This window comes from Clytia hemisphaerica, unplaced genomic scaffold, assembly GCF_902728285.1.
Source record: "Clytia hemisphaerica strain Z4C2 unplaced genomic scaffold, Clytia hemisphaerica genome assembly, whole genome shotgun sequence".
NCBI classification, from domain to species: Eukaryota; Metazoa; Cnidaria; class Hydrozoa; order Leptothecata; family Clytiidae; genus Clytia; species Clytia hemisphaerica.
The window spans coordinates 461083-483026 of NW_027103556.1; the positions used below are offsets into that span (position 1 = coordinate 461083).

Sequence of the window (21944 nt, forward strand, 5' to 3'; positions counted from 1 at the left end):
GGGCTCATTACAAAAGGTAGTTACAACGTATAAATTAATCAATAGCCCTTTTACTATTCCCCTGTTGCATAAATGTACGTCTTTTAAAAATCAAAATTAATAAAAATTCAAATTCCCTCGTTTTACTTTTTTATTGTTCCATACATTCCATTTTTATTATTTTCATAGTTTTACATACGATTCTTTACAAACATGTTTTAATTGTTGCGTTTTTCTCATGATCGTAATTTCGTTGCATTTGTAAACAGGCAGAGTATGTTTTTATTGTTACGTAATGACAAAGAAAAAAGAGGGAGAGCTTAAAATACAATTTTGTGAATACACACTTAAAACTTTCAACTCAATCGCATGTTCAAACTCGATACTTTTATTAGGGACACCCTCTCTTTTTATTGATTAATTTATACGTTGTAACTCTTTTGTAATGAGCCTATGTGATGGAGAACGTTCTTATATTTTAGCGATAACACACACAAACTTTTTTACTCAATCACAAGTTCAAACTCATACTTTTATTAGGGACACCCTGTATAAGCCCTAAAAGTTTGCGCATAATCAGGCTTGAAACAAAAGAATTTTGCAAAGAATGATGCAGATTTTTTATAGCGACAACAAAAGAAACCTATTTACTCGACATAAACTCCCTTAAGGGCAAAAGACCTGGTAAAATTTTCTCTACATTTATATTCATGTCGAAATATATTTTTACAGTTTGCCATTTTTGTATGGCAAACTGTTCTGATGAATCAAACACACCGCACAACAATTATCTACAATTACAAATAATTAGAAGAAAAAATTTGAATTTATCACACAATTAGCACCCAAACAACTTCAAAGAAAACCGCACGACCTTCTCTACCTTTTTGGAATGATCACAAAGATAGCGCACTTTTAAAATATTTTTTTGTCGCGGCGAATTTTAGACAAAGGAAGGATGAGGAAAATTTTTTTCGTTTCAACCGGTGGTCTAACGCGTGCGTCTAGTGTTAAACGCCACTTTTTTAATAAGTGAGTACCAAGCTTAGGTGTGTATATATATATACGTTTTTTTTATAAGAATAGTGTTTTTTTTTGGCTTAAGGTAAAGTTAATATTAGGAATTTTTCAAAGCTGGGTGTGTGAGAGATTCCTAATCAGTAAAATGATGATAATTTTTCATAAAAATTCTATATTTTTCATAAACTAACCCCTTTCTCTCTATCTTATGTTTTTATTCTTTTGTGGAAAAACACTTTACGTAAATAAATGCAATACGCAACTCATCACCTTGTTGAAAAATATGCTTCTTTTTCATTTCCCCATCCTATATTCTTGTAAATTCGCAATAAATCTCACCCTAGATGTGTTCTTAAGATATTCTTAAAAACATTTAGTAGATTTTTCACCCTGATATTCTCACAAGCACTATTCTTATTATCGTATTTCATCTGATGGCTTTCGGCGTGTGTATGATAATTTAATAATCTATTGTTTAAAGTGATGAGAGAATAAGCTGAGAATGACACACCAAAAAAAAAGAGTTAGTTGTAAATAGCCAATTATCCCCCGTACCATACCAGTAAGGAACCACCTGCCTTATTCGAGTCACAACAAGTCCATCCACGTGCTTAATGTGATAAATGTGAGAAGTATGCAAACATATTTACAAACGCGCTTGATTGTTAACTGGAAGGGACCGTAAAACTTTTTCCAGTTAGAAAAACATTCGAGTCATATGTAGAGGTTTGAGTTTAAGGAGTAGTGCATCTTTAGAATACAACGGCAAACCTTCCGTTAGCTCGATCGGGAAGAGTAGTATCCCATCCTGAGCAATTTTTAAAATATTTGTACACGTCCTTTTATAACAGCAAATTAGGAACTAATAATACACGCTTTTTCTATAAGATAAGTTACACAAGAATGTCCATAATGAAAATGGCCAAAAGATTTCAAATAATGCTAAGAATATCACCATCCATCACTCGGGTAAGTTATGGCATGTCTCAAAAACTGAAAATTACCATAATTTTTAGATCGAATTAGTCGACAGAAAATGACCGAACAAATGACTGAATATGATGGGTACTATGGTGAAGTTTCTAACCTGATGTGTAACCTAATTGTTTTTTCGTTAATTTTCGCGAAAAACCGTAAAAACTGATTATGACGTCATAATCGATGACGTCATAAAAACTAAAAATTGAATTTCTCAAGAATGGTTTATCCAATTAACTTCAAACTTTCACCAAAGATGTATTGCACTAAAGTCGATCATTTGAAAAAAGTAATTTTTCGAAATTTTGATGACGTCAGCAGCAGAAATCAGAAAAAAAAGAAAAATCCTATTTTTTGCTGACGTAATCAGAATTTCGAGAAAAAAATTTTTTCAAATTTTTTCATCATAGTACCCTTCATGCTCAGTCATTTGCTTGTTCGTTCTCTGTCGGCTAAATGGCGATCTAAAAATTATGGTAATTTTAAAACATGCCATAACTTAACTTTAACTGAGAGAATGCTGTAAGAATATCTTAGGATAATTTTCCCAAAAAAGTTAAGAATATTCATGATGAAATGGATTTACACCTTTCTTATAAAAAAATATACACAATAATTAAGGCTTTGTAGACTCTAAAACATCCGATTTCTTAAAGAAAAATGGGCAAAAAAACTCACAAAATTATGAAAATAAAGAACATGCTATGTTAAGAACATTTTTATACGAACATATTTTTAGGCTTAAGTTAAAACGAGATACGAACGGTAGGTATAATGATAGGATAGGATAGAGAAAAGAAGAATTCATGGGGTCCGGGCTAGTACCCGATGATCTAGGTAGGTAGGTCGAAAATTTTGGATGTCAAACCACTTTGTGTGTTGCTGTGTGGTGTCAGTTTGAGGAATTTCCCTATCCTTCGTACCCTCTGACGGGTAGTACTTCGAGTACTTACCAGAGGTCAATTATTCACAGACACATGTACATAAGATGAAGATACGTAAACTCCATTTTCAATCACGCTCATTGAGAATTTTGTCTTGTTTAGTTGAAAAACAGAACATAAAGCCATATTGTTTTTGAGCATAAACAAACAAACACGAACAAAACAAAATGCAAACTCCGAAAAAAAGGAATGTGAAGTGAAGGTCAAAAAACATGCCGAACTAGCGGCGCGTGCGTAATAAACCAGCGCGCCAAAGTGCAGCAAAAAGTTATTATTTCCTACGCACCACTCTCAATAATCTTTGCGGGGGGTCCTCTTTTTCGCTCTTTAATTGACAACTCAAACTTAGTCTTTTTTACTCGTTGCCGTGAATCTCAATCTCAGAAGACTGGGTACGAAAATTTTCTCGTATGGAAAAGACAATTCTTAAAAAATGTGCTCAGTAGCCATTTTACCGCAAGCAGAGCGTGCCGTCGAGAAAGAAATTAGGTATCATTTTGTTTTATCTTTCTGGTATTTTATCTGTCTTTTTGTTCATTGTCTAATCCTGCTTACCAACCTTGGTTTTCAAACTACAGTGAAAATGTAATGGTGTACATATATCTTTGCTTATGTTTGGCTAGCCAAGTTTTCCTTCAATAAATTTGTTTCAGTTTCTGGAAATGTGTTGGTGTCTTTCTAACATTTGCCTTTTTATGCTTCGATTTTAGGTAACGTATAAACTATTGAAACATGACAGGGAGAGCAAGAGGCAGAGCCCGAGGTATGTTGGTTCTACTTTTCATATATTCACCATACCAAACTCCTATTCTCAAACTAGAAATCTACAGCAACTTCATGTGTTATGTTCATTTTAAAAGTGAAACTATGAGAATGTCAACACTATCTCTATTTAACTAATGTTTTTAGATCTATATTTTTTAAAAGTATTGTCCCAAGACTCATTATCCATACATAAAAATCATAAGATTCACTGCTATATTACTCTCAGGTAGAGGAAGGGCTCAACAAAATGCCCCACCACCTGGCGGTGCACCTCCTCCACAACAAAGTGCACCACAAGCTGTTGGAAGAGGTAGAGCTCGTGGTGGACCACCACCAGCTCAAAGCGCCCCACAACAACAAGCACCAGCACCCCGCCAACCACCTCCTCAACAACAGCGACAACAAGCTCCAGTAGCTGCTGTAGCAGACCAAATGCAGAAAATGAATGTTCAGGAAGAGAGACCACGTCAAAGAAGGGGAATCGGTATGTCATTTTCTCAAAAAAAATTATAATAGTTTTCTCAACTTCTTCTTAAGCGTTTCTTAACGACTTCTTCAGATTTCTCCAAAAAAGTAAGAATAAAGTTCTGCTAAATTGTGTAGTGGTGAAGTGAAAGAGAGTTGGTGAGGATTGGACCATTCCAGAATATTTTTGCTACCCCCCGTCAGACGACGTGCATTTTAAAATTTTCTAGCCACGGAAATTATTTTTCTTTTCCAGTGGTGGTCGGAAATTCTAATAAAAGTCCATGTACTTTAGCAAAATGCATCGGAAATTCCACTCTTTTTTGCCTTTTTTGATTCAATAGCCTTGGAAATTCATACATTTTCTTCTCTTGCCTTGGAAATTTCGAATTTTGGTGAAAACTTTTGCCCTCGGAAATCCTGTGTCGTCCGCCCCCTGTTACAGACAAATTCTGGAATGGCACATTTTATTAGTGCGAGTGTTTGTGTCTATGTTTTTGCATTTGGATGAGTGGGGCTAAAAATCATTTTAGTATGTTGAAAAATTTTAAAACTTCTTGTGTTGGTATATTTTCTTTTCTTCGAAGGCTGAATAAGGTTGCAATGGCCAAAACATTAGGATAAAGTTAGGCGTATATCAATGATATGTTCCGTTTGAGTCACAATACATCCCCAAATTAAGTTGGTCAGTCAGTCGGTAGCAAATGTTGTTGGATTTTTAAAATTTGGTAAATACTGGTAAAAGTCCCTTACCCCCTATTAAAATTTGCTAAAATAAATCAGTGAAATTGGTTGACCTTAAAATCTGATATTTGGCCCTCCAGGGTACCGGCTGAGGGTGGACAGAGAAACTCAATGTGGGTGAAGTAAACAAAATTGAAGATGTAGAAAAGGACTTAGCTGTCGAAAAGATTTTCCAATATTTTTGCGACTGGGCTGAGTCGGGATATATGTTTTAAGGTGAGTCAGTTGGGCGACCTGAACAGAACATTTTAATGTTGGTAGCCTTATCCAAACGTATCCCATTCAAAACAATCAATAGCTTCTTCTATTCAACAACCAAGCGATTGACTGGATATTGATTGATTCTGACAATCTTTAGGGTAATCCAGACTATTCCAAAATCTTGAGTATCAATCATTGTTTTTTCCTGGTAGGTGGAGGTCCTTTAAATTAACCGATTTTTGTCTGTTTGTCTGTTACTAACTTTTCTCGGAATTGACCCATTAGTTTATTTTTTATTTTTTGCACAGTGTTGCAAAATGGTGATTCCAAAAAAGTGATGGAGCTCAATTGAGGGCAAGGTTCTCTAAAAAGTTGCCAAAGCAGTTTTTTCTTAAGAATCTTTTGGCTGTAAATGTCATTTTAACAGGGGAGGGGGTCAGTACTAAAATTTACCATGTGTACTAAAATCCCAAATTAGGTGGGGTCTTCAAGAAATTTAAGAAAAATTTTAGTACATCCACCAAATTTAGGAAATTTAACTATTGACCGAGCATTTTAGGCAAAATAAAAAATTTCTGTAAAAGATTTAAACACGTCCACAAATTAAACAAAATTTTTGACCCCGGTGGTAAAATACCCTTGAATTTCAGCCCCACTGGGAAATTGACTTTCATCTCCACTCAATTCCATGTTTAAAAATTAAACTCTTTTGTTATTTGGGTCTTTTGTTATTTGGGTCCCAACAGACCAAAAAAAATTATGCAAACTTAATTTTGAAAAAAAAAGTCTCTATAGCCCACTGCTATGAACAATGCCCAAAACATGGCCGAGTTCGATTTTTGAGAAAAAATTTTTCCGGTTGAAAATGCTGGAAATTGTCAAGTTTGCAGATTTTCATTGGATTTTTTCCTTATATTCATTTTCTATGTTTTTTACACAACATTATTGATAACAATGCTCACCATCAAGCATGATTCAATTGTCGATAAAACTGATTTTTGCAACCAGAACTTTCTATTTATTTTTTCCCTACAACCCTTCCCTGTCCCCCCATCAACAATCAATGATGAATTTATTGCGTCATATATTTTAGCTAAACGCTATATTTTCTGCAGGCCATACTTTATAAAAGCAGGAAAGAATCTGTTGGTGGCCAAAATGGGCACTTTTTCATTTGTTTTTCTGCTGAAAGGTGGCCTGTTCTGACTGATTTTTTTTTCATTTTTCTCCTCGCAATGCCATCTAACTTTCATTGTCAGGTAGGTGTCCATTCAGCATCTAGCTTGTTTCTAATTTTTGGACTGCTCTCTACACTTTCTTACTACTCTCTTGCCTTTTTGTCCTATTTTTATGATTCTCGTCATCAGTTAGGTCCATTCAGCATGTTGCTTGTTTTTATTGATTGCTTCTTTTTCATCGATCAGTTATTGATTGTGATCAATCCATTAATTGATAGGTAATAAATAGCAAAATATTCTTTTACCCCAAATATTTGATGTTCAGGCTAAGTTCTAGTCACATAATTCTAGATTTTCACGTCTGAAAAACTGCCCTTTCATAGTGTGCACCCCCTCCCCCAGAATAGGGGGGGGTTTGCTGATTTGGGTCAAAAATTTTCAGGTGGGATTTGGGGTTTTCCAGGTTTTAGGTGGGAGAAACAAGTTAAGGTGGGAGTTAATTTCTTTAGGTGGGACTTTGGGTGTTTTGGAAAAAGTTAAAGTAAAATCTCTTATTTTCAGATTTTATGATATATTTTTTTTATATATTTCATAAATAATTTTTTACCATGCTAAACTTTTCTTTATATTATTACAGGTCATTTGATGTTTGAATAAATATCTTTAAGAATGATTTTTTTTTACTTTTGCTTACCTTATTACACTTATATAACTAGTCAAGTAAAAGTATGCAGGTAAAATGAGTGCAAGAATTTATTAACGCGAAAGGCAGGGTTTTCGAAAATAACCACGGCTCAAATTTTGTTTTGTTCCTCGAATTAGTATATATTTTTTGTTTTAAGCTGGGATCTTTGAGTCTGGGCTGAAGGTGGGACCTGAAACCCCCTTGTACACTATGCCTATAAAGTTGACTATATATATAAAGATATAAAAAAATATATAAAGTTGGAAATTTTCTAGCTGTTGTCTGGGTCATAACTGCAGTTCAATTTTTTAAAGGTTGAACCTAGTCATCGTTAATTTAAATGGCAAAAAATTTGCAGCCTGATGGCGTCTAAAAGAATTTTTACTGGGCCGGTGGATTGGAAACAAATGTTTTTAGGGTTGACCTTAGATTTATTATCGGCTAACTCAAAAACCTTTTACGAAAAGTTCAGAGTTAATTGTAACTTGAAAATCCTTCTTTGAAAAATGAAAAATCAAGTTAGGAGTCGTGACGTCATAATTTGCACTTTTATGATGTCATAATTTAGCTAACTTGTAGATTCCGGGTGTTATTTATGTCAAGATTTAAAAGACTGATTGAATTCCTTTACTAACTTTTAAAGGAGTGCAATTTAAAATGAAAAATAAGACTTGATTTGTTTAAAATTACTTAACAACAACATTTCTCCCCTGATTAGCTTTAATTCTTTTCTTTTAAAGGTGAATTCAAGACCAGATCTTTCAAAGACCCAGCCACTGATAAAAAAGGAACAAGTGGGGAACCTGTGCAAATATTGACCAATTATTTCAAAGTAGACAAGATGCCACGTTTTGAGGGCCTTCATCAATACGTTGTTGCTTTTGATCCAGACATTCAGTCACAAAAATTAAAGGGATTTTTGCTGTTCAGTATGCAAGATGTTATTGGTGAAGTCAAAGTGTTTGATGGCATGTCCCTCTTTTTACCACGAAAATTGGCTGAACCAGTTGTAGAAAGATGTGTTGAAACTCGTGATGGTTCATCGATCAAAGTGAAAATCACTCACACCAATGAGGTTCCGGTTAACTCACCTCAAGTTGTTCAGCTTATGGGAATCTTGTTTAGAAGGTAATGTTATTAATTTTAATTGACAACACAATTTATAATGTTGACAAATCTTGAGTTCCTTTCCTCTTGGGTCAACAATAAGTTAATTTGACACAAGTGGTCTATTTATTTACAGTGATTTTAAATATTATGCGACTCCCAAGCAGTCTTAATTGTCTGAAAATTGGACTAGTGTGGGTATTTTTTACTAGCAGTCTAGTAGTGACCAAATTTTTAATGCTTTGAAACTTAGAAATCTGATTTTGATGACCAGTCCTAGTAATTCGCAATTAGTTGTTGCATGTTATACTGGCTAATATATTTTTTAGTAACAATGAAATTAGAACAATTTCTGTAAACTTTTTTCAATCTGTTGCTTAAATTTGGGGCTGGTGTAATGGTTGAAACGCACTTCAAAAAGGCTGTGTAACTAAAGCCTGATTTTCTTGACTGAATATTCCTTATCTAGCTTTATTTGAATAAAGGCCATTTTGGAAAAAACAAACAAATTCCTGGTCACTAGTTGTTACCATTGGTACCAGAGTAAGGCTTAAAAACTGGGAGCTGTCTATTATAGTTTGGTTTAAAGAGATTTCATTCCATAAATTATCTTCTGAATTTGTTTAGACAATTGCGCCATTTGAACATGCAACTTGTTGGCCGTCACTATTTCAATCCTTCACGCAAAATTGATGTTCCTGCCCACAAGATGGTTGTTTGGCCTGGTTTCGAAACCAACATTCTTCAACATGAGAGTGAAGTGTTGCTTTGTGCCAATACAACAAGCAAAATCTTGAACTCTCAATCTGTTTTGGAATGGATGTATGAAATTCATAGACAAGTTCCAAAAGATAGATTTTATGAAACTGTTTCAAAGAAATTAGTCGGACAGATTGTTCTTACAAGGTAATTGCCTCATCTTTTGACTTTGGTTTTATACTATTATTTCTTTTCCTAGCAAAAAGTATTTACATTTCAAAACAATTGACCTATTATAAAAATCCTCTGCAAGCCGCTAAAGTAAAATTAAATTGGTCAGAACTGAGCTATAATTTTTAAAGCAAGAAATGAATAAATTCAATAGAAATAAACAAAACATGAAGCGGTCACATATAAATGTTCTGCATTAACCCTTTCAGTCCCAGAGTTTTCACAGCTACTTTCCCAGAGCCGTAAAATGAGTTTTTGAGTACATTTACTTATTCTTCAATATCTCTAGAGTCACTAAACCTAGGCCTCTCAAGTTTTCACCCTTTTTCACTTATAGTATGAGGATCATTTTGAAAGAAAAAAATTTGCAAAATAACGTCATCAGCGTGTCACGTGACCAGAGAAAGGCAATAAAAAATTTGAAAACAGCAATTTTTTGCCATTCAATGATAATTTCTTTCATGAAAAAAATGTTTAAACCCATTCATTTTTCTGATAAATGTTTAGCACGACAGTATCTACTAACTGAAAAAAGAATTGTTTGATTAGCCCTCATAGGAAAATCATCATGATTGATAGAAGTTGTAAATAATCCCATTTTCGGCATTACAGATTTTGCTTGCAAAAATTTTTGTAAATACTTTTGTAAACAAAAGTTTTTACTCGAACAAGCTTTTTTTACGCGGTCTTTTGCACACGACGCGCTATCTTATCTTCTTTGAAAGCTACTTAAAGACATATCTTTATTTCCCGCCAAAACATCACAATTTGAAAAAGACGTCAGGGACCGCTGGGTAGTCCTCTGGGAAAAAACGACGGGTCCAAAGGGACGCGTGGGACTGAAAGGGTTAATCTCTTAACTCAATGATGATCCTTTGTTTTTATGATCATACGAGTTAAAAAAAAAGTTATGTTGTGTTGATATACTTTTCAATGTTTAGATATAACAACAAGACCTACACCGTAGATGACATTGCATGGGATAAACATCCCACTGACACATTTGAAAAAGCTGATGGCTCTAGAATTAGCTACAAAGAGTATTATACAACAGCTTATGAACAAGCACCCAAAGATGACCAACAACCGCTTTTGTTGTCTAGACCCAAAGACAAGGATAGGAAACGCGGTGTTTCTGGAAATATTTATTTGTTGCCAGAATTTTGCTCCATTACAGGTAAAATTCCAAAGTGGATATGGAAACCACCTTTTTGTCACTCAAGTTTATCCCATATTTCGTTCCAAACAAGATTCCCACTTTTTTAATACATATTTTTGAATTTTGATCATTTCGGTCTTCACATATTATATTAAACATGTAATTTGACTGCAATCAAAACTATTTTTTTGGTTTCAATTGCATAGGATGACCTAGTCCTGCCTTTGAAGAAAAAGGCCTCTTTAAGTTAACATTCACTCAATGTTTTTATCTTTTTTAGGCTTATCTGAAGAAATGAGGGCCAACTTCCAGGTTATGAAAGATTTGGCACAACATACAAGGATTGGTCCAGCCCAAAAAGTGGATATATTGAAAAATTTCATGAAAGATCTTAATAGCAACCCTGAGTCAAAAAAGGAACTCAGCAACTGGAACATGTCGTTCTCATCGGAGTTATTACGACTGAATGGGAGAAAATTGCCAACTCAACGTAAGTCACACCAATCAAATTTTAAATCAGGCTAATTAATACTAGTAGATTCTCCAGATGTGTTAAAAATGTAATATAAACAGGACTAAAGTTGAAATATTTTTTTCTTACAATCACTCATTGATATGATTTAATATGGATTTAATTACAGCTATGTATCAACGTGATCAGAAGTTTACCTATCAACCTGGAAATGCTGATTGGCAGAAAGAAACCAGAGGAAAACTTTTGATTTCAACATTCAACATGCAGAAATGGGTTTTAATCTTCTCCCAACGTGATGAAAAGGTTGCACAAGACTTTCTCAGAACACTTAAAACTGTTGCTAGTCCTATGGGTATGAGAGTTGCAGACCCTCAGCTGTAAGTGACAAGTTTAGTCTTAAGCTTATTAAAGGTTTTGTTTTTACATAAGTGCTTCCGTTTCATATCAGACACATATTTCATATCAGGACAGTGTCTTGCTGTTGTCATATTATGCTTATACTAGCAAAAAAGTTTTTCTTTTCCTCTTTCTGACCAATCTTGCTTCACATCTGTCAATAGCGCACCGCGCTGAATCTAAAAATATATTTTATTTTGACATAATCGTTACTCTCGATGTGTTTGTACGAGCTCCAATACTATCAACCTTTGCGTTAATCTCTTTTGCACGTTAATTGCATCATTTGACAAAAGATATATAACAGCTTGCATGTATCTTTAATTGAGCTGCATTGAATTGTGGGATTGCAACTCGTACAAATGTAAAAGAAGTGAAAAGTAATAATTGTGACGTAAGCATTGCGGAGCGCTATTCAATGTGAGAAAGCTTGTAAATAAAAATTGATGAGTAAGCAAACGTTATCACTTTTATTTAAAAACAAAACCTTTAGGGGTCACACCAAAATATAAGTCTAGCTAATGCTAAAAGGAAACACCATTTTTGCTTATTTTAAGCGGCACCTCAGAAAACTTCAATAAGCATTTCTTATAAGTCTAGAAATTTGTGTGGATAAAAAATTCATTCATTGTTTCACTCGGTTTTTCTCTGTGTAAATGTAATGGCGTGTGCAAAAGAATATGTGCACATCTTTTCAAAATTTTCAAAATTTGAAAGTAAATCGATTTTTTCAATAGATCTATTTATTTAAACATTAAGGAATTCTTCTTAAACTACAATAAGACTTGCTATCGAGCAAGTCTTATTTTTTCGTTTATTAAAACAGGTGATTTCTCGAATTCAGGATTTCGTCTTCCATATTTTCAAGTGGTCACATCAAAAAATAGATTAAAATATTTGTTGTTATGACAACAGCTATATAAGCGGAGGTAAATCATTTGATGTGACCACGTGCTCTTAGTGACTAAAGGCTAGAATAAGGGTCAGCCATCAGAGATTCTTCACAAGGATAATTTATTTATTGTGAAATTTTCAGGACTCGTTTTAGAAAATCAGCATTTTAAACAATTCTGTAGAGATTTAATTTGTGAGTTAAAGATCTTAAGTGATTTTGCAATATTGTTTTAACAGAAATAAATTTCTCAAAAATTAATTGTTGCTTTAAAACTAAAAAGACTTTTAAGTCACATTTTACGAAAAATGAACTGCTGGTTGATTCATATTCAAGTTGTAAGACTTCACCCACTGGAAAGTTTTCAATTCTATAAAGCAACAAAATCTGATAATACATATTGAGGGATATTAGTCAATTGAAAATTCTGTATTTTAACTTTTCAGTTGTCGACTTCAATCTGACCAACCAAGACAGTACATCCAATCCCTGAAGGAACAAATTAAACCAGATACGGAAATTGTAAGTTTCTTTATTAACAAATTTAAGATTTTGGCTACCTTTTGATTGTTTACATCTTGTTCATTTTAGTGAAGGTTAGGTGTTGCTACTATTTACACCAAACTTCACTATTTTTTTGGTGTTTAGGTTGTTTGTATCGTCCCTAATAACCGTAAAGACCGATATGATGCCATTAAGAAGATAACATGTGTTGAAAACCCTGTTCCATCGCAAGTTGTTGTTTCAAGAACCCTCTCCAAACAACAGATGTTGATGAGTGTCTGTACTAAGATTGCAATCCAGTTGAATTGTAAATTGGGTGGCGAAGTCTGGGCTACAGAAATCCCTGTCAAGAAATTGATGGTCATTGGTTTTGATGTATACCATGACTCAATGAACAAAGGGCAATCAATTGGTGGATTTATTGCATCTACCAATGACTCTTTGACCCGTTACTACTCGCGTATCACAAAGCAACGTTCTCACAATGAAATTTGTTCACAACTAAAGATCTGTATGACAGGTACGTTAAATAAAAAGTCTATTCAGCCATTTAAGTTCATGACTTTGTTTTGCCTCAAGTGGATCGCTTTAACCCAAAATTTGTCTTCTTGAAATGTTTGAAATCTTAAGTTTAACCTGAGGAGAGGAGAATTGGTCAACAAATTAGACAGATTTTTATCTCCATTTGCAAAAAAAAGACAGCGAAAAATCAATTCACTTGAGTTTAATTTTTTTCTTTAAGTTTTTTTGATCGCTGAAAATTGTGCCTGTCATTCAACTTCTCTTAACCTGGTATTGACAAGAGCCACATTCCAGTGTACCTCAATATTTTCATTGATAGTGATTGACTTTTTTGGACCTACCTCGGTGGGGTGGAGGTCCTATAAATTAACCTTTAATCGTTCGTTTGTGACCAACTTTTCTCAAGATAGAATCATTTGGATCATTAATTCTTTTCAGATTTTTTGCATGAAAGTAGGGTACCATGATAGGTAAAAGATGGCTCAAACAGATATTTGCAAAAAAATTTGTTGGCTCATAAAACGCATTAATGATTTTTTGAAATTTTGACATTAAAAAAAAGTCGGATTTTTTGAAATAATTTTCAAATTACTTTTTCAAACCTAATTAATGTATGATAGCTCAAAATTCAAGTTAGAGCATCCTCTATGCGACAAAAAAAGAATGAACAAAAAATTTAAATCCTAAAGCTCACATTATCCCGGTATAAGAATCACTATTAATAAGCATACATCAATGTTCTTAGCCAAATTAAGCTCAATTTTTTTATGAGATAGATGTGTTTTTGCTCACAAAGTCTTAAATATGAAAGATTATTTCAAGAGCATGCAATTTTTGTTTCTAAACATTTTTTTATAAGAAACAAACTACTAATTTTAATAGATCGTAACTATTTGTGTTCTAAATGATTGTTTAACAGTCATACTCAGGTATATATCAATTATATGTGTTAAATGCATAACCAGGTACGTAGTTTCATAAAAGTATCACTTGTTTACTTTGTAGGTGCATTGAAGAAGTACCGTGAAGTAAACGGTCACGACCCAGACAGAATCATTGTTTACCGAGATGGTGTTGGAGATGGACAGGTACAGAGTATTTAATCTTAGGCGAGACTAATTTAATTTGTTGTTCTACGGGCCTGACCAACACTATTTTCACTAAAACAAAAAATAATATTGAATTTCCACTTCAATATATTTTACACACTACTTATTTGTGAGAATCAAATCCGAATAAAGCTGAAAATTAATTCAAGAAATTGAAAAATTTAGAAAATCAAGCATTCCATACACTAAGATTTTATTATGATCTCTTCTCTAAAAATGAATTTTTAGATATTTTTTGGAAAACATTTTCAGTACTTTGCCTACCCTGATTAATGAAAAATTTATTCTTACTTTACCGACCGACCGACCCATATTTTGCTAACAATCTGCCCGTATAACAAAAATTAAATTGGTCTTATCACAATATATGATGGGAACTATAGCTGACGTTGTGGTTTTGAATGTTTAAGCCTGTCTATTGTGAAGACCAATGTAGTGACCCGAAAGCTACCAAAGAATGGCGGATGGTACTGGGTCCGCAGATAGGAAACAGTTATTTCACATGTATTCTGCAGCATCATGATTGGAATAGAACAGGCATAACTAGTTAAATCCCCATGCTCTTATTTGGAATCTGGGATTTAGGGTCAGACTCAGGCCCATTCTCTCAAAGCATGGGTAAATGAGGCAAAAGAGACATTGACAAAAGGCAAATCACAGGGAATGTTGACCACAGATATCTGTCAAGCCCGAAGGGCTAGATAGGCAACTTTAAGCTTTCTCCAGCAAAAAAAAGTGAAGCAAAAATTTGACTTTTTAAATTTCGTGCCGATGGATAGGATCTAGCATTTTAATTGTTTTCATAGTGGAGATCAAAAAAATTAGGCAGCAAACGCTATTTCGCATCTCTCAAACCAGTGAAATTGCTTGTTGTCACGTGATTTCTTTGGTAGGAAATCCTACCAAAACTTGCTTCACTTTTCGATAAAGGCCGCAAATCTAGCCCTTGGAGCTTTACAGATCTGTGACTCCTTGACCAAAACTCTGTTCTGCAAAATACTCTTGTCAGTCAACATTTTGGGGAACTGGGGAAAGTGAAAGTAAAGTTAAACAAGATGGTAGCCTAGCTCTGTAAAAATAAGAAATAAAATATATCACAGGGGACATGAAATATGGTTCCGACACTAACGTGTTGTCATTGTATATTTGAAACTTTTTCCATCACTTCATCAAGAATAGTTGATTTTTGCTCTGAAACTGTTGGTTAATTTTTGTTTGAACCCTGACCTGATGTTATCATACTTATTGCATTCTAGATTTACGACGTCAAGGATCACGAAGTTCCCCAATTCAAAGCCGCTATTCAAGAGTTCAACCCAAACATCACGAAGTTCTCTATGATCATCGTGAAGAAACGTGTTTCAACTCGTCTTTTCGCTCATTCCAGAGGTGGAATTTCTAACCCAATGCCTGGTACAATTGTCGATTCAGCAGTTACAAGACCTGAATTTTACGATTTCTTCTTGTGCTCTCAAACCGTACGTCAAGGTACCGTGACCCCTGTCAACTATAATATTATAGAAGACAGTTCAGGTCTCAAACCTGATCATTTGCAGAAGTTGACTTACAAGCTTTGCCATTTGTACTATAATTGGCCGGTGAGTAAAGTTTACCGTTTTAAAGGTTTTCAATTCTTTCAATTTTTCACCCTCATTTTTTTGGACCTACCTGGAGGTTCTATAAATTAACTCAAAAATATATCCCATACTGTGTGGTCAGGTGTGGCAACTATTATAGAGACATGAAGTTTAGGCTACTAGACATGTTTTAAAAGAATAATGGGCCTAGTTCGATATTTTCTATAAAAGCGTCACTCACTTCGACATTATGTGTTAAGGTTACAGATAGGGCTCCTTTGAAGAAAATCTTTTTTTACATTTTTCAATTTTTCACCCTCATTTTTTTGGACCTACCTGGAGGTTCTATAACTATTTACGGGACCATCGAATGATGCATCTCCCTAAACCTAAAAGTGTATCAAAATTGCAAAAAAAGCTAAAAACATTATCGATGTATAATCCTTATTGATTGAGCCTTTTATTCGAATTGTAAAAGAAAACTGTAAAGGGAAGTTTAAAGCGACGCTTCTTTCGATATCCCTATTATAAAGTCTTACAATGGAATAATGGTCTTTTTACTTTTCAATAAAAGAGGGGGGAATTTTTCGGTAAAGATAAAAAGATTTTAAATTTTGAAATATCTCAGAATCACAATTTCTTCAAAAATCCAGTGTACATACCAACTTTGAAAGGTTACTCTACAAGATCTGGTTGGTTGTTTTTTAACATCGCATAACATGAAAAGTTAAATATCTTTTGAATTGAATGGGGCGTGTAAATGATAAAGCGGAGCACGGTTTTGTAGGGGAGAACAAGGGCTTTCGAATACAAAAGGTTTCATTGAAAAAATATTCATTTTGAAGAGTAACTCGTCAAAGTCTTTTGAAATCGGGTCATAATTCCAAATTAGAAAAATGTGTCGAAAAAGTAATTACATATTTAGAAAGCCATTGAATTGCACTTTAACCACTCCAGTCCAATTTCATCAAAGAAATGATGCTAAACAATTAATGATACTTTTTAAAAATAATCAAATTGACCTATCTGTAACCTTAAATGCATAACCAGGTAGTTCCATAAAAGTATCGCTTTTTCTTCGCAAACTTTGCTTTTTGGATCATTTTTCAAGCGTCACCTCATATATTTAATACTTTATTCTTTCTCTCTTCAGGGAACAATCAAGGTACCAGCACCATGCCAATATGCACACAAGTTGGCTTTCTTGGTCGGCCAATCGGTTCATACTGACCCCGCACTGGAGCTTTCAGATCGTCTATACTATTTGTAGATAAACAGACGAAGAAACTATTACCTTAAAAACGACGTGTACATTATGTAAATATTATCTACTTAATGGGTAAAACCGAAAACAAAACTTGATATGATATAAGATAAATATATTTTTGAGTTGATATTTTTATGAAGTATTTAAGCAAGAGTTCTTCCGTAGACTTTCTCCCTCTAAACCCCCCCCCCCCCACCAAGACCCTTAAATATTCAAAACCGTCACCCACTCACGTTGACCTACCCCTCTTCCCTGGCCGTTTTAGCAGCTTTTTGTACTTACTTCACCTCGGCAACTCTTTCAGCGTTTTACTGTCGTGTTTTATATTTACATTTTTATGTTAGGGTTAACCAAACATTATCTTAGGTATAGCTAACTTTTAAAGTTTTGTAATATTTTAGCTTTTAACCATTTTAACAAGCTCTTCTGTTTTATAGTCGTACTGTCACTCGATCAATGGAGTATAAGCCCGAAGAGCTATAATAGCGTAGGATTTAAAGCCAACAAATCATACCAAAGCTTCGCCGTCCGCCTGGTTTTTACACAAATGGCAGATTGAAACTAAAATTTAATGCTGAATTTCGAAAAACATATCACTCTAAAACAAGAATTTTTAGATTCGATCTGTCGTCACTTTTTTTTGCCTGAGAAAGGTTTCGATTCTAGCTCTTCGAGCTTATACTCTTATACTTCATTAATCTCAATGCCTCTTGTCAGATTTTTCTCACACCGGGTAAATCTTTCGGTATATTGAGATTTCTAAGACATAGCATTTATAACGATTTGTCAGTTTAGATGTATTCATTCATAAAAGATTTTTATATACGAAGAAGTTTGCATTAACATAACTCGCACAAATTCTTAAATTCCCTTCTTGACCATGATTTTCTTCCTAACGATCAAATCAACGGATCAGAAAAGAAGGATTTAAATTTAAATTTTCTTTTCGTTTCTACGATGGCCCAGAAGGCTCAAAACACGAGTGTCATTATTTACGTGGGTCCCGTGGGTTCGTGCCCCCGTGGGTCCAAAAAAAATACCCGTGGGGCCGAAAAAAAAACCCGAAATGGGTTCATTGGTTGGTTTGGTTCCGGAAAAATAAATGTCTCGAAACATTCTATTGTTTTAAGTCTGGATGATGATAAAGAAAATATTTTTTTTAGCTTTTCGTTCAAATACAAAACAAGACGACTTAAAGTCGAAAATTTCGCCTAAAGTTTAAACTACATGGGAAAAAACAAGAAGTAGAGATGGAAGCTAATCTGAAGTCTACTTTACATCGAGCCTTGACGAAACAAATTTATATGAACAACGAGGCTCAAAATCGCTAAAAAGATAAGATCAATTTACGAACAATGGTTGTTTAATTCTTAAGAACTAATAACTGAAGGGCATATCACCAACTATAAAGAGATATTAGTTTGATTCTTATAGAGTATATGCTTATAAGAAAAATACCTTATCAGGGAAAACTTCGTCGGGGAAAAGTGACGAAGTTTTGGCCAAGTGAGGAATATTTTTCCCCGACGAAAATTTACCCTGGCTAAATGCGTTTACCAACTACCAGCAAGTGACGAATGTTTTTCCGCGACGAAGTTTCCCCCGATAAGGTAAATATGTTCATATTGCGCGCCATCCCTTGATTACTTTGTAAGAGCTACTTACCGAAAGCTATATCACCTTCTATCGAGAATTATTGATTTGATTCTTATAAAGTATATGCTTATAAGAAAAATAAATATGCTCATATTGTGCGCCATCCCTTGTTTACTTTGTAAGAACTAATTACCGAAGTAGTCTGGCCGAAATACAATAAAACAGGGGTGAACGTAGAAAAAAATTCCGCGTAAACTTTCTTGGTACCGTTGGAAGCGAAATTTTATGTGTAGATTATTATACTCAGAGCCTCATGATGAGGCCCTTGGGGAAAACTTTTGGTAAAATCAAGACTGAAGTGTACTTCTTCGCCCCAAAACAGATACGTTTTTAGCAGTGTACTGGTCATCAGCTACACTAAAAACCTATCAAAGCTATTCAAAGTCTTTGAAAGTCAGCACTATCCCCATGTGCTTTCGCCTTGCACTTGACCCATTTGATATCATGGATGACCCTGTTTAATTGCTTGTGGTTTCCAGAAATGTGTTTGTTGGGAAATCCCCCTCCCCCAGATTTTTGAGACAGGGGTATACATATTTGAGTGTTTTGAAAGACACCTACCATTGCAAGGATAGCACTTTTCAAGGCATTTTATATCGAAAATGGGTCCTAAGTGTTTTATTTCACCAATTTTTTCCCCAAGGGCCTCAACATGAGGCTCTGAGTATGTTAAACCTCGTAAAATTCCGCTTCCAACGATACCAAGAATGTTTACGCGGAATTTTTTTCCAGGTCAACTTTTATTTCTGCCAGACTAAATAAAGGGTATATCACCGTTTATCAAGAGTTATCGATTTGATTCTTATAAAGTATATGCTTATAAGAAAAATAAATATGCTCATATTGTGCGCCATCCCTTGTTTACTTTGTAAGAACTAATTACCGAAGGCTATATCACCTTCTATCGAGAGTTATTGATTTGATTCTTATAAAGTATATGCTTATAAGAAAAAAAATATGCTCACGTTGCGCGCCATCCCTTGTTTACTTTGTAAGAACTAATTACCGAAGAGTATATCACCGTTTATCAAGAGTTATCGATTTGATTCTTATAAAGTATATGCTTATAAGAAAAATAAATATGCTCATATTGTGCGCCATCCCTTGTTTACTTTGTAAGAACTAATTACCGAAAGGTATATTACCGTCTATCGAGCGTTATTGATTTGATTCTTATAAAGTATATGCTTAAAAGAAAAATAAATATGCTCACATTGCGCGCCACCCCTTGTTTACTTTGTAAGAACTAATTACCGAAGGGTATATCACCGTTTATCAAGAGTTATCGATTTGATTCTTATAAAGTATATGCTTATAAGAAAATAAAGAACAAATCAAAACTGTGAAGCTAAAGACACAAAGATATATGACGTAATCCAAAGAAAACCCGCGAAAATCGTCCGTGGTTATACGAGCGTGTAATTTGTAAATTGAATTTAGTGAGTTTGTCCACCGTATCGAGTACTTTCGTTTTCTAATTTTTTTATTACACCGCCGCCGCCGCCGCGAAAGGCTATCGTAATACTTTCGCTAGGCGAACTTAAAAGAAATAAAAAACTACAAGAACATTGAGGTATAAGTAATATTAGTTGGTAAAATATCAAAAACAAAATGGTATCAAAATTGAACTTAGGGTTCTGACAAACTACATATTATAAGATACTGTATGATAAATGATGAATATACTTTTGTCAAAAATGCTAAAGGAACAAAAGAAACATACGAACATACGTATGTAACTAAATTTAACGGAAGGAAGATTGCAAACAAAAATTGGCAGATTTTGCGAGAACAAACTTATAATTGTTTAAGATCACATTGCTTAAAAATTTGGCAATGTTTAAAAAATATATATTTTTTAGTAATTTGATCCGGCTGATCACAAAAAACCGTCAAAGGTATACATCAAGAAAATAGATTAATAGCATATATAAGGTAAAAATATTTAATACTACACTACATTCTTTTTTTATAAGAACATTCAAATTCGAGGAAGCCTTCTATGTTCTTAACTTTTTTGGTTTCAAGCCTTAAAATGTTCTTATTTATTGCCCGCAGGGGCTTTTGTTGCTTCACGTAGCGGACCTGCTCGCCAGAAAAATATTCATATTCATATTCATGTTATCTGGCACCCGATGTAGAAATTTTCTTCCGACACGCTAAAGCTCTGAAGGTCGGGAAAATTTTCAACATCTGGAAGAAATACATTACGGAATTTCGCCTGACCGCGTAATTTTTTAGAAAAATGGGCCCGAGTGCAATTTGGACAGGGAAGGTGTCATGGCCGACAAAATTTGGGTCAGAAAAAACTTCAAAAGGTTTCACGAAATAAATTCAAATACAAAACTTTTTGGAGAAGGAATCATGCAAAATATTATCATTCTTTTCACAAGGAGGGCATGTAGAAATACTCAAATAAGTATTTTTCCTTCTTTAAACTGATCACAGAAGCAAAAACAAATTAGAAATAACATTGTACACAATAAAAAGCCTGAAAGAAGAGAAAAGTCATAATCAGCATCTATAAATAACACTAAAAGAAAAACTAAAGCTATAGAAAATGAATACTAACCCTCAATGAACACTTTTGTGAAGTTTGATAAAGATTTTATCCAAACAACTTCAGTTCTGGAACACTGAAGTCGGTTTGTCAGTTGTCGGCCGGTGGACAACAGTAGGGTGTAAACTGGAACCATGAAAAAATACTTTTTTTGGATTTTCAAAATTGTCACAAGTTTTTATCAAAATTTATCATATTGTTAGACTTCTTGCGCAATTTTTAGGTCCATACGTCAAAAATCCACTGTTTGCCCCAGGGGTATCTGATTCGCGGTAGTAGCAAAAAACGGCAAAAATGGCATTTTTTGTCCATTTTAAGACTATAAAAGGCCAGGAAATGGTCAAAATGGTTTCTAAATGGTGTCTTGTACTAATATTCAACACAAAAAGACAAAATAACCCAGCGAGATCGCTCAATGTTTCAATTTCAGGCTAAAAAGGCCGATTTTCTCGGATTCTGGGTAGCAAAATGCATGAAAGCAGCATTTTTGAGGACCCACAACTTTTAAACTTTTTAAGGTACACACTTGAAATTTTCAGCAATGAAACACTTCAGAGAAAGCTCCAGGAAAAATTAAACTTGAGTTTTCAAATATTTCCTATAAATCCATAATGGCGCCCTAGAAATTGAGTTTTCATGCTAAATGCCAATATTTCAAGCTAAAACTTGGTTTTCTTGGGCTAAAATCTAAAAAATGATTTCAAATGGTGTTCTGAAATCTTTGAATCTTGGAAGTATTCTGAAAATACTCTGGGAGAATCAAAATGGTCTGGGTCAGAAATTTGCCTAAGTCTGCCATTATTGTATTGCATTTCCCACTAAAATGCGATT

At 34.1% G+C, this 21944-nt stretch overlaps 1 protein-coding gene across 2 annotated transcripts in view; it reads left to right on the forward strand.

Moving 5' to 3' along the window:
• The window catches only part of LOC136800515 (piwi-like protein 1), a 23324-nt gene extending 5579 nt beyond the window's left edge, over positions 1-17745 (forward strand). The window contains exons 1-13 of one of the 2 annotated variants that reach the window (XM_067057175.1): positions 3322-3410; positions 3632-3684; positions 3913-4170; positions 7700-8087; positions 8694-8972; positions 9938-10173; positions 10436-10645; positions 10797-11007; positions 12365-12440; positions 12567-12942; positions 13950-14032; positions 15310-15651; positions 16784-17745. In XM_067057175.1, the coding sequence (XP_066913276.1) occupies positions 3654-3684; positions 3913-4170; positions 7700-8087; positions 8694-8972; positions 9938-10173; positions 10436-10645; positions 10797-11007; positions 12365-12440; positions 12567-12942; positions 13950-14032; positions 15310-15651; positions 16784-16900 (2607 nt within the window). In that variant the 5' untranslated portion in view covers positions 3322-3410; positions 3632-3653 and the 3' untranslated portion in view covers positions 16901-17745. Of the gene's footprint in view, positions 1-3321; positions 3411-3629; positions 3685-3912; positions 4171-7699; positions 8088-8693; positions 8973-9937; positions 10174-10435; positions 10646-10796; positions 11008-12364; positions 12441-12566; positions 12943-13949; positions 14033-15309; positions 15652-16783 lie in introns of those variants that run through there. The other variant, XM_067057176.1, reaches the window with a different exon arrangement.
• The last annotated feature ends 4199 nt before the right edge of the window (positions 17746-21944 follow it).